General features: G+C 42.7%; 1 protein-coding gene across 4 annotated transcripts in view; it reads right to left on the bottom strand.

Annotated features, from left to right (window-relative positions):
• The window catches only part of TBCCD1 (TBCC domain containing 1), a 163889-nt gene that overhangs the window by 38359 nt on the left and 106555 nt on the right, over positions 1-18975 (bottom strand). Inside the window, exon 6 of one of the 4 annotated variants that reach the window (XM_056536184.1) lies at positions 2447-2513. The exons of the other annotated variants lie outside the window; for them this stretch is intronic. Coding sequence (XP_056392159.1) covers positions 2447-2513 — 67 coding nt within the window. The remainder of the gene's footprint in view (positions 1-2446; positions 2514-18975) is intronic. 4 annotated transcript variants of the gene reach the window in all.

Genomic DNA, 18975 nt, shown 5'->3' with positions numbered 1-18975 from the left:
ATTTATGGAAGGATTAATAGCAGAAAATACCCCGCAAAATTTGTAACCCCATCTCTTCTGAGTATGGAGGTACCCCATAAGTTGACCTGAAGCGCACTACGGGCGAACTACAATGCTCAGAAGAGGAGTCATATTTGGCTTTTTGAGAGCAAACTTTGCTCGGGGGGCATGTTGCATTTAGGAAGCCCCTATGGTGCCAGGACAGCAAAATAACCCCCACATGGAAACTAGACCCCTTGAGGACCGTAACAAGGGGTACAGTGAGCATTTACCCCCCACTGGTGTCTGTCAGATCTTTGGAACAGTGGGCTGTACAAAATGTTTAATTTGCACAGCCCACTGTTCCAAAGACACCAGTGGGGTGTAAATTCTCACTGCACCCCTCATTACATTCCGTGAGGTGTGTAGTTTCCGAAATGGGGTCACATGTGGGCTTTTTTTTTTTTTGCGTTTGTCAAAACCGCTGTGCAAATCACCTCAAATGTACATGGCGCACTCTCCCTTCTGGGCCTTGTTGTGCGCCCCCAGAGCACTTCGCGCCCATATATGGGGCAACACCAGCATGTTAGTGTAAAAAATTTATTTTTTTACACTAACATGCTGGTGTAGACCCCAACTTCACCTTTTCATAAGGGGTGAAAGGAGAAAAAGCCCCCAAAATTAGCTATTGGCTATGGCTGCACTGGGGGGGGGCTTACACGGAGCTCACAGTGGAAGCCTGCGTGAGTTAGCAGGACAGCATGTGAGTAACAGGAGGCAGAACGGGGCACATTAAACAACTGTCAGTTGCTGAAGTTGTCAGCGCTGTCAGATAGCTGTTTGTATGATGGCCCCGACACACAGCAGCATCATATGTCAATGCTGCCTTCAACATACGATGGGCTCTGAGAGGCCATCATATGTTGAAATGATCACATGTCGGGGCCATCATAAGTTGGGGGGGTCACTGTACAGGGTCCCAATACAGCAATGCATGTCGCTTTACGGCGACGTACATTGCTGTAAAGGGCGCGACCGCGGCTGAAGAGGAACTCGCCTGTCGCCGCCGCCTTCATCGCCGGGATCCGGCTCTTCAGGGACGAGGTAAGTACCGGGCCCCAGCACTCCCCCGTCCCTCCACCATGTCCTCCGGACTTCCTGGGGCAGGGCGGGAGGAAGTAACTGCCCCCCCCCTGCGATTGGTCGGTTAGCTAACCGACGGATCGCAGGGGATAGGAGGAGGTGGCAGGCTTGCCACCTCGCTCCTAGCCTCCAGCATGATCCTGGCTGTCTGTGACAACCGGGATCATGCAAAATTACCGGGCGGTCGGGTCCCCCTCATGGCCCCCCTCGGCGTTTGCCCTGGATGCCTGCTGAAGCATTTTAGCAGGCATCCGATTCCAATCTCTGCCCGGCGAGCGGCAGGGACCAGAAAACGCCATGACGTTGTGGAACGTCATTGGTCCTTAAAGCCCAGGGTGCCATGACATTCCACAACGTCATTGGTCCTTAAGAGGTTAAACATTAAGTGCGTTTGCAAGCAGTTGGATATTTTTTGAATACACGAGGGACCTCTTTTCGAGCACATAATAATTTGGTATTACAACTACTTAATTTTGTTGTAACAAAGAATTATTTCTTGTTTAAAGGTTGTGTCTTCCACCAGCTCAGGGGGACCGCTCAGGGGTACCTGGCTACGCTTCATAGATGATGTGTTTGTAATCTGGAGTGGAACCAAAGAGGAGTTCCAAGATTTGGTTGAATCCATCAACACAAACACATTAGGTTTATTTTTCACTTTCGAAATTCAAGAGAAGGAATTAAACTTTTTGGATGTTAAAATTTAGAGAGACTTAGAGGGAACTCTACAGAGCACTATTTATCGCAAAAAAACGGCAACAAACAGTCTCCTTAGGTGGGAGAGCTGCCACCCGGGCCCCCTAAAAAGGGGGATCCCTAAGGGGCAGTACCTCCGCCTCAGGAGGAACTGTTCGTTGCCAGAGGACTTTAAGAGGGAGGCAGATGTGATGAGGTCAAGATTTAGAGACAGAGGGTATCTGGAGTTCACCCTAGCACCAGCTTTTCAAAATGCAAAAAAAACACCAAGAAGGGACCTACTTGTAACCAAAATTAACAGCGACAGGTCCGGTTAGGGTGTGACACGGATCATTGGTACGTATGATCGGATGTCCTATGCTGTGCGCAATATAATCTCACACCATTGGGACATACTACATATGGATCCAGACTTACAGGACACAGTGGGCCCATTGCCCCAGATAACATACCGATGAGGTCGCATTATAGGGGACTCATTAGTCCAGAGCCATCTGAGTCCAGAGAGTACAAGATCATCTACTTGGCTGGAGAAGAGAAGTAATCCGCAGGGCTGCTATAAATGTGGTCATTGTCGTGCCTGTAATAACATCTTAAAAACTAAAAATTTACCACATCAACATCGACCTACCCCAATAAGACACTTCATCAATTGTTCATCCAAATCTGTGATATATATTGCCTTCTGTCCTTGTCCCCTACAATATGTGGGGAAGACAATTAGAGAGTTGAGGAGAAGAGTGTTGGGGGATATTAGAAATAGGAGAGAAACCCCCTTAGTGGTCCATATTAACCAACAACATGATGGCAATTTGTCATCAGTACAGTTTGTGAGAGTGAAATTTTACCCAATCCCACAAAGGGGAGGCAGCACAGACAGACTTTTGCTCCAAACGGAGTGTCGGTGGATACACCGGTTGGATACAGTCTCCCCTAAGGGACTGAATGAGCAGCTGAACTTTGGTTGCTTTCTATAAGGGGGAAATGGTCAAGTGAGGGGGCATCAACCCTGGTGACTGGTCAGGTAGTAAGGGAGGGCCCTTAGTGGGCCCAATAGGAGGTAGGCGTCACCATCCTTACTGTAACATCTGTAGTATTGTATAGTATTGTACCTTTTTAGGGCGGCCACCCCGCCTAGGTACTAGGGACAGTAACTAGGGACTTATAGGGCCAGTGCCAGGTTCCCTAGGGCCCTGTCATTCTCCGGTCACCTCCTTTGATAGAGATAAGCCCCTCCCCCATTATGCCCCCTTACTACCAGGTTCCCCCGCATAGATTAATGGACCTAATTACTCCAATTTTATACCCCAACATGTGTATCTATGAGCAAAAACTGTTTACATATGTGGTTGCCCTCTGTCTCCGAGTCCATCCTGCATCCTTGTATTCAGATCCTCTTTGCATATAACAAGATCTTAATATAATTAAAAAATGGACATCTATATACATTTTCTGACTGTTCTATTGAGCATGAATTAAATCTGCCGAAATCAGTGTAATTTGATTAAAGCATCACTTAACCAATGTCAGGGGCCGATACTATATGCGCGCACAACTGTTTGTTATGCCGGCATTTGGGCACGCCCTCAGAGCGTGTCACGCGTGACGCGCACTGATTGCGCGCGTATATCCGGCAGACTGACAGGAAGTGATGTCAGACGCCGACACCTCGCTGGAACAAGCGAGTAGAGCGGAGATTCTCCGGCTCCCTGCGCTACAGCAGGTTCTGCATTACCCTGTCTGTACCGTGGAAACAGTGAGTAGGACTAGGGAACTCTTGTAGCTCCCCAACGTTTCTCTTGCAGGTTAATACTGACTGGGCTATATGTATTTGTGCTTATTTTTTAGGTGGACCTGAACTGGAGATCCTGGGGAACTAAATACCTATAGGGATAGAGCTGCATTTTTTCTTACAGGCTAACTATATGAATCCCTGATGTTACAATAATTAGGGTCAGCCTTTTCTTTGCAGCAACCCCGTACCTGGATCTATATAGTAATTCACTGTCTATACATTTTATATGTTTTGACCAATGACGTTAACTCCCTAATGACACCAACCTGAGTGCTGGTAGAAATGAGTCAGCGGTCTTTATTTGGTTGGGAGAATTTGTTGTGCAAAAGGCACGGTTGAGCTGGCAAGGCCAAGCAGAGCCCACCTGAGCCATCCACCATACAGCTAGAATCCTTTGCAATTTTATTGGCAATGGTAATCTATGTTCACAAATACATGATTTATGTTTTGTATTTTATCTATAATTAAGTAAAAGTTACGTTTTAGGCACACCCCTAAACATGTTAATAGGGGTTTATTGTTTATTTGCTTGGTGACCCTCATATGCTAAAGTGTGGTCTTGACGCAGGACTCTACCCTATTTGCGCCTTTTGGTCTATTTTCAAATATTGTTTATAAAATATATTTTTTTAACACTTTTTGAGGGTGAAATAGGGAAAATGGGACAATTTACGTTTTTATTGGGGAATGGGGGTTTTTCACATTTTTTTTAACTTAATTTTTTTTACCGTATATACTCGAGTATAAGCCGAGTTTTTCAGCACGATTTTTCGTGCTGAAAACACCCCCCTCGGCTTATACTCGAGTGAACTCTTCACCCGCAGTGGTCTTCAACCTGCGGACCTCCAGAGGTTTCAAAACTACAACTCCCAGCAAGCTCGGGCAGCCATCGGCTGTCCGGGCTTGCTGGGAGTTGTAGTTTTGAAACCTCCGGAGGTTCGCAGGTTGAAGACCACTGCGGCCTTCGACATCATCCAGCCCCCTCTCACCCCCTTTAGTTCTGTACAGTACTCGCCTCCGCTCGGCGCTGGTCCGATGCTGCAGGACTGTCCGGAGAGGAGGTCGTCCGGTGGGATAGTGGTTCCGGGCTGCTATCTTCACCGGGGAGGCCTCTTCTAAGCGCTTCGGGCCCGGCCCCAGAATAGTCACGTTGCCTTGACAACGATGCAGAGGTACGTTCATTGCCAACGTACTTCTGCGTCATCGTCAAGGCAACGCCTCTATTCTGGGCCCGAAGCACGGAGAAGAGGCGCCCCCAGTGAAGATAGTAGCCCGGACCCACTATCCCACCGGACGACCTACTCACCGGACAGCCCTGCAGCAACGGACCAGCGCCGAGCGGAGGCGAGTATTGTACAGAACTAAAGGGGGTGAGAGGGGGCTGGATGATGTCGATGGCCGCAGTGGTCTTCAACCTGCGGACCTCCGGAGGTTTCAAAACTACAACTCCCAGCAAGCCGGGACAGCCGATGGCTGCCCGGGCTTGCTGGGATTTGTAGTTTTGAAACCTCTGGAGGTCCGCAGGTTGAAGACCACTGAGGGCGGATGATGACAAGAGGATGATGAAGGGGGGGGGTGTGGGATGATGAAGGGGGGTGGGGATGATGACAAGGGGATGATGAAGGGGGGTGTGTGGGATGATTACAAGGGGATGATTAAGGGAGGGGGGTGTGGGATGATTACAAGGGGATGATGAAGGGGGGTGGGGATGATGACAAGGGGATGATGAAGGGTGGGGTGTGGGATGACGACAAGGGGATGATGACAGGTGATGATGATGAGGGTCTGGATGATGACAGGCGGTGATGATGATGAGGATGTTAATGACGGGTCTGGATGATGACAGGGGGGGGATGATGTATTTCCCACCCTAGGCTTATACTCGAGTCAATAACTTTTCCTGGGATTTTGGGTTGAAATTAGGGGTCTCGGCTTATACTCGGGTCGGCTTATACTCGAGTATATACGGTACTTTTATTTTTGCATTTTAATAGTCCCCATAGGGGACTATTTATAGCAATCGATTGCTAATAGCAACTCGATTGCTAATACTGTTCAGTGCTATGTAAAGGACACAGCACTGATCAGCATTATTGGTCATCTTCTGCTCTGGTCTGCGGGAAGGCAGATCAGAAGACACCGTGAAGGCAGCGGAGCCAGGTGAGGAGACCTCCGTCTGCCGTGCTGGATGATCGGATCCATTTTAGTGACCGCGATGCTGCAGATGCCGTGACCTGTATTGATCACGGCATCTGAGGGGTTAATGGCGGACATACGCGGGATCGCGGATGTCTGCCATTACGTTCATGGCCCTGGGTGCGATCAGCAGCCGGGACCTGCCGCGCATGATCCGGCCATCGCTCCGATGCACGCTGTTATGCTTAAGACGTAAATGTACGTCCTGGTGCGTTAAGTACCACCTCACCAGGATGTACATTTACGCCCTGCGTCGTTAAGGGGTTAAATATGGAATTTTGTTTTCGGAGTCCCTTTTTTTAATTTGTCATGCTAGGAAGGAGTCGGGTTTATTTGCCAACCAGTAGAAATGTAATTAGATTTTTTTTTTTTTTATTGCCAACTCGAACTTATGTAACTCCATGTTATGCAGTTCTATTGTAATGAATGTTATGGAAGAGGCTATCTGGGGATTGTAATTTATTTTATTCTTCCTATGTAAATCAGCAAGTTTTGTTAGGAGTTCTAATTTCCTATACTGGGTTTGTTTTCTTTGATATGTTATTTGGCCTATAATTTGTCCTCTTAACGCTTTAAATGCACACCACAAGGTAGTCTCAGAGGAAACTCAACCTTTATTAGCTTCAAAAAAGGATGGTATCCATGAAGCCAAACATTCACTCATCTCTTGGTTATTATATGTAGGTATGCTCGCCATGGTCGTTCTACTTAAAGTGCAAAACTATCTTTTAATGTTAGGACTATTGGCGCATGATCTGACCAGAAGATAATTTTTATTTCAGACGATATTGCTGCCTTTAAGACAGGAAACCAGAAAAAATGGACCCAAAAAGGCGCTGCTCACAACCAAATATATGTAGTACAAAGGTGTAAAAAGAAAGTGCCAAAGGCACTATGTTTATTTCATGCAATAACACATTCCGGAGGGTATCTCCTCCTTCATCAGATTGGCATGGAGACAGACATAACAGGCAGTATATTTATACAATAAAATGGGCGCCCAAATCAAGTAGGCGGAGCAAACATGAAATTCAAAATTATTAATACGGAACAAAAGATACATCAAATTAATTAGCAAAGTGCACAGTATGTTAAAAACAAGCAGCATACATTAAAATAGTATTGTAATTTCATAGCATATAGGATCACAGGGTAGCGTGACTACAGGTCAAAGCATGCCCTGTGATCCAGTGCTCCGGCGGTGGTAGTTGAAAGCGAGGGTGAATGGATGAATGTAAATAGAAGCGTATCACAACATTGTACACATCCACTTGTTTGTAGCGGAGCTGGTAACCAAGGACGCGTTACCAGGATTCGAGACATGAGCGGCTTCGCAGAGTGCAGAGAGAAGAGAGAGTGTATCTATGGACGCGTCGCCGGGGCCGGGACCCACGTGGGAAGAAATCGCCAATCACATGCAGGAAGATGAACACAGTATAGTGAAGCCTGCAATTCGCTCATGCTGTCAGAGGTGATGTCCAGCGGAGGTCACAGGCTGCTGGCGGCGTTCATGGAGAAAAGCATAGAATAATTAAGTAAGTGTCAAGAAGAAAGGTGCTTGAGATCATGGTGTATTTTATATACAGACATGACAAAGGTATCTGAGACTATTATATAATATCAAAGTATTATAAAGGTGGTATAATATCAGCTACTATAAAAGGGGCCATAACTTCTAGTTATAACCTGTTATTTTAGGAACCATTAAGGTGCACAAAGTCTGTAAAAGGGGTTTATAAATAATAAGTGGTTAGTATAATAATATAAACAACATTAAAAAGAGGAGCATAAGGATTAATAAAATAATTAATATAAGAAAGACAAATATGTACTAAAATGGCATAGCAGCAGCATAAAAGAATAAATATTAGTTAGCAGCCCATACAGGATAGCAGCCAGTCAATAAATGACCGCATACAGTAGCTTATGAGATAGCAGCATGAAATTAATTCATGGGTGGCAACATGAATAAACATACAAAATAGCAGCATAAAGGGACATGCGCAAAGCAACACATCAAAAGAATAGCATATCAAAAGAATATAGCAGGTAGCAGCATAAATTAGCAAAAATTGATAGCAGCATATAAATGGATAGCAGCCAATTTGTAGATAGCAGCATAAATAGTTAAAAGATATTATTAAAAATTATGAATATAAAAAGGGTACCGTTACAGGTAGATATATTGCAGAATTATGTAAGAATGCTTATTGAAATAATCGGCAGATAGTGACACATATAATAGACAAATGGCAAACAATATTAAAAAAAAAATAAAATAAATAAAAGAGTGTGATATGACGAATGGAGCATACCATGTGAGTATGGATCCTCATGATCATAAAGAGCTTTCTATGAATTCATTAAGCCCGGAAGGCATTAGGGTCCGTAGCTTAAAGATCCAATAATTTTCACGCCTTTTTAGGACCGAGAAACGTCCGGGTTTCTCTTGCTATATTTTCAATGGGCAACACTGAAATGGCTCTGAAGTCAGAATTGTGTACCTCTACCAAATGTCTAGACACACTATGTAGTAAAAAGCCTAGATTCGTATTACTTCTATGTTTATTAATCCTGTCTCAAACATTGGGTAGTCCGTCCTATATATTGGAGCCCACAAGGACATTGAAAGAGATTAATGACATATTTGGAACGACATGTCAAATAAGACTGGATGGGAAACAATTCTTTAGTAACCCTAGAGGTAAAAGACTCAGTTTTATTGCACATCTGGGCGCAACATTTGCACCAAGGGGCACCACATTTAAAACTACCCTTTTTATCCAAAAAGGTCTGTGTTAAATGTTTGTTTGTTTTTAGCTTACTTGTGCCAGAATGTTTCGGAGCGTGCGATTTCTCCTGAACGTAATCCCGGGCACAGATGGTAGTATCTTGTTAAGATGGAGGTCTTGTTGGAGAATATGCCAGGGTTTAGAAATAATTTTCTTAATGGTCTTACTCTCTCTACAGAATGTGGTAATGAAATTTATAGACCATTGGGAATCAGGTACAGTGGTCAGCGGCATATTAGATCGAGATCCGGTGGTGCGCTTACCAGGTTTGAGACAATATTGTTCGGTAAGTTTACTTGCTTTTAGGAATGAAAAATAAATTAACTTTTTAGGGTAATTTTTCACACGCAACCTGGCTTTTAGTAGCTTACTCTGTTCGTAAAAGTCTCTCTCAGTTGTGCAGTTTTGTCTCACCCGTTTAAAATGTCCATATGGAATGATAGTGATCCATTTGGTGTAGTGTGCACTGTAAAATTCCAAATAACTGTTACTGTCGACCTTCTTAAAATATGTTTTTGTGTAAAGTTTGTCTGTGTTGCCATGATAAACTATAACGTTCAGAAATTCTGCATGGTTTTTAAAAATATTGTGAGTAAAATGAAGACCCCATTCATTTACATTAAGGATAAAAAATCATTAAGTTCTAAAAGGTTCCCACTCCAGATAAAAAAAGATGTAATCAATATATCTTTTAAAATACATACAATATTTAAAAAGCGGGTGTGGGTATATAACCTGTTTTGCCACAAACAGGTTGGCAAAACTGGGTGCCACCTTAGACCTCAAGGCCATACCAGTATGTTGAGAATATATTTGTTGATTGAACTCAAAATAATTGTGAGTCAAGATGAATCTAAGGCTCCTTATAACAAAATCGACCTGTGCTGCTGGCATATTTTTATCAAGTTCCAAGATATGGGCAGTGGCTTTTATCCCAAGTTCATTATCAATAACTGTATATAACGGTGAAATATCCATCGTTACCAAAAAGTATTCATTTTTCCAAGGTACCTCTATAATGCTTTTTATAAAGTCTGTTGTGTCTTTTAAATATGATTCCAAAGAGAAAACATGTTTATGTAACAATATATCTATATAATGGGCTCAATTGGCTGATAACGAGTTAATCCCAGAGATAATTGGGTGCCCCGGTGGATTTGCAAGATGTTTATGCACCTTTGGTAAATAGTAATAAATCGGTAAAGCCAGTACCAATACTAAAATCTAATCACGTTCTGCTTTGTCTAAAACACATTTGTTAAAACCATCTAAAACCAAATCTTTAACCCCTTCCCGCAGAATGTCATATATAAACGCCGGGTTGTGCAGTGCGTTCGCGCATCCCGGCGTTTATAAATGACATGCAGTTAACCCGGCGATGCGCAGCATCGCACGGGTTAACTGGCAGAAGTCCCGCTGTTTCCAGCAGGGGACAACTTCTGCTTCACCCCCAGGACCATCAATTGATGGTCCTGGTCAGCGATCACTGTGATTGGTCCCTGTGGACCAATCACAGTGATCTGGGGTGAAAGTTCAGATCCCCCGCACTGCCCGCCCCTGGAAGTCGGGCAGAACGGGGGACAAAGGCTGCAGGGGCTCGCGGGGACCTGCAGCATAGGGGGGAACACGTGGGGACCGGCGGACTTACCTGGAGCAGCGGCAGGACCGAGGATCAGCGGCAGGACCGGCCACGTGGACGAGCAGCGACGGGACCAGCAGGTAAGTATGTAGTCCTCAGAGGCAGCAGTGAAGATCTTCACTGCTGCTTCTAGGAGTCTGAAAACTACAACTCCCAGCATGCCTAGACAGCCTTTGGCTGTCTGGGCATGCTGGGAGTTGTAGTTTTGCAACATCTGGAGGGCCCCAGTTTGGAGACCATTGTATAATGGTCTCCAATCTGTGCTCTTCCAGCTGTTGCAAAACTACAACTCCCAGCATGCACTGACTGTCCAGGCATGCTGGGAGTTTTAGTTAAGCAACATCTGGCCCTTCAGATGTTGCCGAACTACAACTCCCAGCATGCCCTTAAGATGTCTGGGCATGCTGGGAGTTGTAGTTTTGCAACAGCTGGAGACACACTGGTTGGGAAACATTGTTTCTAACTCAGTGTTTCCTAACCTGTGTGCCTCCAGCTGTTGCAAAACTATAACTCCCAGCATGCACTAAAAGACCATGCATGCTGGGAGTTGTAGTTTTGCAACATCTGGAGGGCCCCAGTTTGGAGACCATTGTATAATGGTCTCCAATCTGTGCTCTTCCAGCTGTTGCAAAACTACAACTCCCAGTATGCACTGACTGTCCAGGCATGCTGGGAGTTTTAGTTCAGCAACATCTGGCCCTTCAGATGTTGCCGAACTACAACTCCCAGCATGCCCTTCAGCTGTCTGGGCATGCTGGGAGTTGTAGTTTTGCAACAACTGGAGACACACTGGTTGGGAAACATTGTCTGTTTCTAACTCAGTGTTTCCTAACCTGTGTGCCTCCAGCTGTTGCAAAACTATGACTCCCAGCATGCACTAACAGACCATGCATGCTGGGAGTTGTAGTTTTGCAACAGCTGATGCAAGCCCCCCCCCCCGCCACTCCCGTGAATGTACAGGGTACATTCACATGTGCGAGGCTTTTACAGTGGGTTTCTCGCATCTTGAGATGCAGCAAATTTTGCGCTGGGAAACTCGCTGTAATCCCCCGCCCATGTGACTGTACCCTAAAAACACTACACTACACTAACACAAAATAAAATAAAAAGTTAAAAACACTACATATACACATACCCTTACACAGCCCCCCTCCCCCAATAAGAAAGTCCGGTACACCACTGTTTCCAAAGCAGAGCCTCCAGCTGTTGAAAAACAACAACTCCCAGTATTGTCGGACAGCCGTTGACTGTCCAGGCATGCTGGGAGTTTTGCAACAGCTGGAGGCACCCTGTTTGGGAATCACTGGTGTAGAATACCCCTATGTCCACCCCTATGCAAATCCCTAATTTAGGCCTCAAATGCACATGGCGCTCTCACTTTGGAGCCCTGTCGTATTTCAGGGCAACAGTTTAGGGCGACATATGGGGTATCGCCGTACTCGGGAGAAATTGCGTTACAAGGTTTGGGGGGCTTTTTCTTCTTTAACCCTTCATGAAAAGGAAATGTTGGGGTCTACACCAGAATGTTAGTGTAAATTTTTTTTTTTTTTACACTAACATGCTGATGTTGCCCTATACTTTACATTTTCACAAGAGGTAAAAGGGAAAAAAGCCCCCCAAAATTTGTAACGCAATTTCTCCCGACTACAGAGATACCCCATATGTGAGCACAAAGTGCTCTGGGGGCGCACAACAAGGCCCAGAAGGGAGAGCGCACCATGTACATTTGAGGTGATTTGCACAGGGGTGGCTGATTGTTACAGCGGTTTTGACAAACGCAAAAAAAACAAAACCCCACATGTGACCCCATTTCGGAAACGACACCCCTCACGGAATGTAATGAGGGGTGCAGTGAGAATTTTCCCCCCACAGGTGTCTGACGGATCTTTGGAACAGTGGTCCATGAAAATGAAAACTTGTACAGCCCACTGTTCCAAAGATCTGTCAGACACCAGTGGGGGGCAAATGCTCACTGTACCCCTTGTTACGTTCCTCAAGGGGTCTAGTTTCCAAAATGGTATGCCATGTGTGTTTTTTTTTGCTGTTCTGGCACCAGAGGGGCTTCCTAAATGCGACATGCTCCCCGAGCAAAATGACCCCCGAGCAAAATAACTCCTTCTCTTCTGAGCATTGTAGTTCGCCCATAGTGCACTTCAGGTCAACTTATGGGGTACCTCCATACTCAGAAGAGATGGGGTTACAAATTTTGGGGGGTATTTTCTGCTATTAACCCTTGCAAAAAGGTGAAATTAGGGGGGAAACACACATTTTAGTGGAAATTTTTTTTTTTTTTTTTACATATGCAAAAGTCATGAAACACCTGTGGGGTAATAAGGCTCACTTTATTCCTTATTACATTCCTCAAGGGGTCTAGTTTCCAAAATGGTATGCCATGTGGGTATTTTTTGCTGTTCTGGCACCATAGGGGCTTCCTAAATGCGACATGCCCCCCGAGCAAAATGACCCCCGAGCAAAATGACTCCTTCTCTTCTGAGCATTGTAGTTCGCCCATAGTGCACTTCAGGTCAACTTATGGGGTACCTCCATACTCAGAAGAGAAGGGGTTACAAATATTGGGGGGTATTTCCTGCTATTAACCCTTGGAAAAATGTGAAATTTGGGGGGAAACACACATTTTAGTGAAAAAAAATATATTTTTTTTTACATATGCAAAAGTCGTGCAACACCTGTGGGGTATTAAGGCTCACTTTATTCCTTGTTACGTACACACGTAGTTTCCAAAATGGTATGCCATGTGAGGGTTTTTTGCTGTTCTGGCACCATAAGGACTTCCTAAATGCAACATGCCCCCAAAAACCATTTCAGAAAAACGTACTCTCCAAAATCCCCTTATCGCTCTTTCCCTTCTGAGCCCTCTACTGCGCCCGCCGAACACTTTACATAGACATATGAGGTATGTGCTTACTCGAGAGAAATTGGGCTACAAATATAAGTATACATTTTCTCCTTTCACCCCTTGTAAAAATTTAAAAATTGGGTCTACAAGAACATGCGAGTGTAAAAAATGAAGATTGTGAATTTTCTCCTTCACTTTGCTTCTATTCCTGTGAAACACCTAAAGGGTTAAAATGATGACTGAATGTCATTTTGAATACTTTGGGGGGTGCAGTTTTTATAATGGGGTCTTTTGTGGGGTATTTCTAATAAGAAGACCCTTCAAATCCACTTCAAACCTGAACTGGTCCCTGAAAAATAGTGAGTTTGAAAATTTTGTGAAAAATTGGAAAATTGCTGCTGAACTTTGAAGCCCTCTGGTGTCTTCCAAAAGTAAAAACTCATACATTTTATGATGCAGTCATAAAGTAGACATATTGTATATGTGAATAAAAATTTTTTTTATTTGTAATATACATTTTCCTTACAAGCAGAGAGCTTCAAAGTTAGAAAAATGCAAAATTTTCAAATTTTTCATCAAATTTTAGGATTTTTCACAAGGAAAGGATGCAAGTTACCACAAAAATTTACCACCATGTTAAAGTAGAATATGTCACGAAAAAACAAACAATCTCGGAATCAGAATGATAACTAAAAGCATTCCAGAGTTATTAATGTTTAAAGTGACAGTGGTCAGATGTGCAAAAAACGCTCTGGTCCTTAAGGCCAAAATGGGCTTGGTCCTGAAGGGGTTAAGTACATTTTTGTATTTCTAAGTGGGATTGTATGAGAGAGGTGTATAATGTGTCATCAGATACAAGTCTCAAAGCCTCTTTGATGTAATCTTCACGGTTTAGGAAAACAAATAACAATAGCTAATAGACCAGTGTCAGATCCCACTAACAAAGGGATACCAACCATAGGGACCACTGATTGTCATATTTCCAATGCTAATCTTGTATCCAATAAAATAGGGGTAATTCTGAACATCAATTATTTTTCACTCCAAACACTGACTCTCTAGATCTGTCTATACATAACACTCCCACATCCAATACAGAGTATAACTTACATGATGGTCTCCAAGCCCAAAATTCAACCACTTTTTTAGGGCTTCCCCCCAATGTCACCAACCCTCCCCTACTCCCTCTAGAAATTCCACCTCTGGAAATTATACACATTGCCCCTCCCAAATGATGGTTCCTAAAATGGACAGAGATGTCAGCAGAGACCACTGTGCTCATGATGTCAGCAGACAGCTCTGTGTTTCAAACGGAAAAGAATTTCCACTGTAGTATTCAGCAGCTAATAAGTACAGGAAGGATTAAGATTTTTTAATAGAAGTAATTTACAAATCTAAATAGGTAAAAAACTGGGGATGTGCAGCTCACAATTAACTAGCCGAGGTAAGAGGGCTGTACACCTACACCTGGTGTTGTGATAAGGGAAACAAAACTAAAAAAGTAGCCAACCCCTCTAGGCTAGCATCAATTGCCTGATACAGTGATGTAATGGTAAAAATGATGACTGGATCGTGCTTCAATTATAATATGAAAGTGCAAATTTATTACACAATATAAAATACATATAAAATATAAACAATAACTCCTCAAAACACAAGGGCCCTTGTGCCGAGGAAAATTAAAATATAAAACTTATAAAACTTATACACACACCAATAGCTAGCATTGAGAATTTTTTAACAATGCAATAGTACTTTAAATCCGGCCTCCGATATTTCAAATGGGTTAAATGTCCCTTAAAAGGTATGGATTCCAATTATACGTAAGGTAAAGTCCCATATAGGATATAGATTCCAAATTTTAAACGTAGAATATGTAAATTATAGTTACCAGTCTGCAATACATCCCGATAGAAAGTCACCTTGAGTTGAAAATGTGGAGTCCGCACGGTTAGGTGGTACCAGACGCTGGCATGCGTCCTCGCAGCGGTCTGCCTGCCACAGACCAGCTGTAATAATAACCGCTTGCTGATGTTTCGCTGCAGATGGTAACCACACGATGAAGCAGGTGCGGACTTCTAAGTAACTCGATGGTGGGTGACGTCACAGGCGCTTGGGCAATGCTGCCTGAAAGATGATTCCGGGAATGGTGTACTGCTTAGCAGAACTGGATCGGAGTTCGCCTTTGAATAGTCAGGTAGCGGTGATGTATAGTATTCTTATACCTAGACGCGTTTCTGGGCTCATGTGCTTTATACACGGCCCTTTCCTCAGTAGGCTTGCATGATCTCTGAAGCAACAGATCTACTATATATTCATCCGGTCGTAATCAAATAGATTGTGTAAAGGTGATACTTAAGATATTCAAAAACTAGGAATGGATCACTATGGAGGGGTTTAATGTGTAAAACCCGAACTGGTATTAGTATGGACTCGTAAGTCAGTACATACTTGCGGATCTTGCGTTATCGCATTGTATGTATTGGTTTTAGCGATAGTTTCAACAAATTCACAATGGGTAAAAAACATATACTAACATCCACTGTATATATCCTAAAGTTAAATAGAGGCTCTAAACATAAGAAATATAAAAGTTTTGCATGATGCGATGGGAATCCGCATTTGCAACCCAACCATCGCATCGTGTGAACGGAGACAATAGCAGATATGGTTCGTGTGAGCCAGTATATATACGAATATAAAGAAAAGGAATAGATATAGTATTACTAAAAAATAAAAATGAAAATGGCAATAAAGACAATTAAATAAAATTAAATGAAATAAGCTATAAAGAAACACAATAATATTAATAAAATTAAAACTAGAAAATTTATAATAAAAATAAAATAAATATAAATAAAAATAAATAAAAATAGAAAAAAATAAAATAAATAGATAATGAAAAATATATAAAAATAAATAAATAAAAATGAAAACAAAAATAAAAATAATATAAAAATAAAGATAAAAATAATAAAAATAAAAATTTAATTAAAAATAGAATAAAAATAAAAAAAATTAAAATAGAAGTAAATAAAAATTAATTAAATACAATAATTACCGTATTTATCGGGGTATACCCCGCACCGGCCTATAACACGCACCCTCATTTTACCAAGGATATTTGGGTAAAAAAAGTTTTTTACCCAAATATCCATGAAAAAATGAGGGTGCGTGTGTGCGCGTGTATACCCCGATATACCCTCAGGAAAGGCAGGGGGAGAGAGGCCGTCGCTGCCCGCTTCTCTCCCCCTGCCTTTCCTGGGGTCTAGAGCGCTGCTGTCGGCCCTTTTCACCCCCTGGTTATCGGCGCCGCTGCCCGTTCTGTCCCCCTGACTATCGGTGCCGGCGCCGATAGCCAGGGGGAGAGAAGCGGCGCCGACAGGCCTCCGTCGTGCGTCCCCAGCGTCGTTGCTATGCACGGCGCGGCGCTCTGACGTCATGCGCCGCGTCGTTCAGCGCATAGCAATGACGTCGGGGACGCACGACGGAGGCCTGGAGCAGCGCGGACCGGACTCAGGTAATTATGCCACCGGGGATGGGGGGAGGCAACGGGGCAGCAGCGCCGGCAATGGGTGCCGCTGCCCCTTCTCTCCCCCTGGCTGTCGGCGCCGCTTCTCTCTCCCTGGCAATCGGCGCCGGCACCGATAGCCAGGGGGACAGAACGGGCAGCGGCGCCGATAACCAGGGGGTGAAAAGGGCCGACAGCAGCGCTCTAGACCCCAGGAAAGGCAGGGGGAGAGAAGCGGGCAGTGACGGCCTCTCTCCCCCTGCCTTTCCTGGGGGTGTATCGGCGTATATAACACGCACACAGACTTTAGGCTAAAAATTTTAGCCTAAAAAGTGCGTGTTATACGCCGATAAATACGGTACAATGAATATTACTAAATAAACTGACCATACAGTTGTCTCAGACACGAGAAACTGATAAATATACTTTTTTATATAGATACCACATTCTCAAGTACCAAGAGTCACACTTGAGAATGTGGTATCTATATAAAAAAGTATATTTATCAGTTTCTCGGGTCTGAGACAACTGTATGGTCAGTTTATTTTGTAATATTCATTGTAATTAATATTGTATTTAATAAATTTTTATTTACTTCTATTTTTTATTTTTATTCTATTTTTAATTAAAAAAAAATGTTTATTATTTTTATCTTTATTTTTATTTTCATTTTTATTATTTTTATTTATTTATTTTTATATATTTTTCATTATCTATTTATTTAATTTTTTTCTATTTTTATTTTATTTATTTTTATTTATTTATTTTTATTTATTTTTATTAATTTTCTAGTTTTAATTTTATTAATATTATTGTGTTTCTTTATATCTTATTTCATTTAATTTTATTTAATTGTCTTTATTTCCATTTTCATTTTTATTTTTTAGTAATACTATATCTATTCCTTTTCTTTATATTCGTATATATACTGGCTCACACGAACCATATCTGCTATTGTCTCCGTTCACACGATGCGATGGTTAGGTTGCAAATGCGAATTCCCATCGCATCATGCGAAACTTTTATATTTCTTATGTTTAGAGCCTCTATTTAACTTTAGGATATATACAGTTGATGTTAGTATATGTTTTCTGCCCATTGTGAATTTGTTGAAACTATCGCTAAAACCAATAAATACAATGCGATAACGCAAGATCCGCAAGTATGTACTGACTTACGAGTCCATACTAATACCAGTTCGCGTTTTACACATCAAACCCCTCCAAAGTGATCCATTCCTAGTTTTTGAATATCTTAAGTATCACCTTTGAACAAAATATTTGATTACGACCGGATGAATATATAGTAGATCTGTTGCTTCAGAGATCATGCAAGCCTACTGAGGAAAGGGCCGTGTATAAAGCACATGTGAGCCCAGAAACGCGTCTAGGTATAAGAAAACTATACATCACCGCTACCTGACTATTCAAAGGCGAACTCCGATCCAGTTCTGCTAAGCAGTACACCATTCCCGGAATCATCTTCCAGGCAGCATTGCCCAAGCACCTGTGACGTCACCCACCATCGAGTTACTTAAGTCCGCACCTGCTTCATCGTGTGGTTACCATCTGCAGCGAAACATCAGCAAGCGGTTATTATAACAGCTGGTCTGTGGCAGGCAGACCGCCGCGAGGACGCATTCCAGCGTCTGGTACCACCTAACCGTGCGGACTCCACATTTTCAACTCAAGGTGACTTTCTATCGGGATGTATTGCAGACTGGTAACTATAATTTACCTATTCTACGCTTAAAATTTGGAATCTATATCCTATATGGGACTTTAACTTACGTATAATTGGAATCCATACCTTTTAAGGGACATTTAACCCATTTGAAATATCGGAGGCCGGATTTAAAGTACTATTGCATTAATTAAAAAATTCTCAAAAAAATTCTCAATGCTAGCTATTGGTGTGTGTATAAGTTTTATATTGTAATTTTCCTCGGCACAAGGGCCCTTGTGTTTCGAGGAGTTATTGTTTATATTTTATATGTATTTTATATTGTTTAATAAATTTGCACTTTCATATTATAATTGAAGCACGATCCAGTCATCATTTTTACCATTACATCAATGTATCAGGCAACTGATGCTGGAATAGGGAGAAAAATTGGGATGAGATCCGGCGCCTCCTCCGATATAATAAAGATGTAACAAAACTGCCTATATTTAAAAAAAGGCTATTTTATTGGAGGGTGCAACTTAAAAGTTTCGAACCCGAGCCGGGTTCTTCGTCAGACAATGGGATAAAAAACATACAAGGCGCCAGTTTTAAATACACAGATCAGCTGAGTGCTACCGGGTCAGCGGGTCACGGTCAGCATGAAGGTTAAACATAGACATTTTATATATAACAGTAAAAATGAAT

Source organism: Hyla sarda, chromosome 8, assembly GCF_029499605.1.
Source record: "Hyla sarda isolate aHylSar1 chromosome 8, aHylSar1.hap1, whole genome shotgun sequence".
Lineage (NCBI taxonomy): Eukaryota > Metazoa > Chordata > Amphibia > Anura > Hylidae > Hyla > Hyla sarda.
The sequence above is the reverse complement of the archived record's forward strand: the minus strand, read 5'-3'. Positions and strand labels throughout refer to the sequence as shown.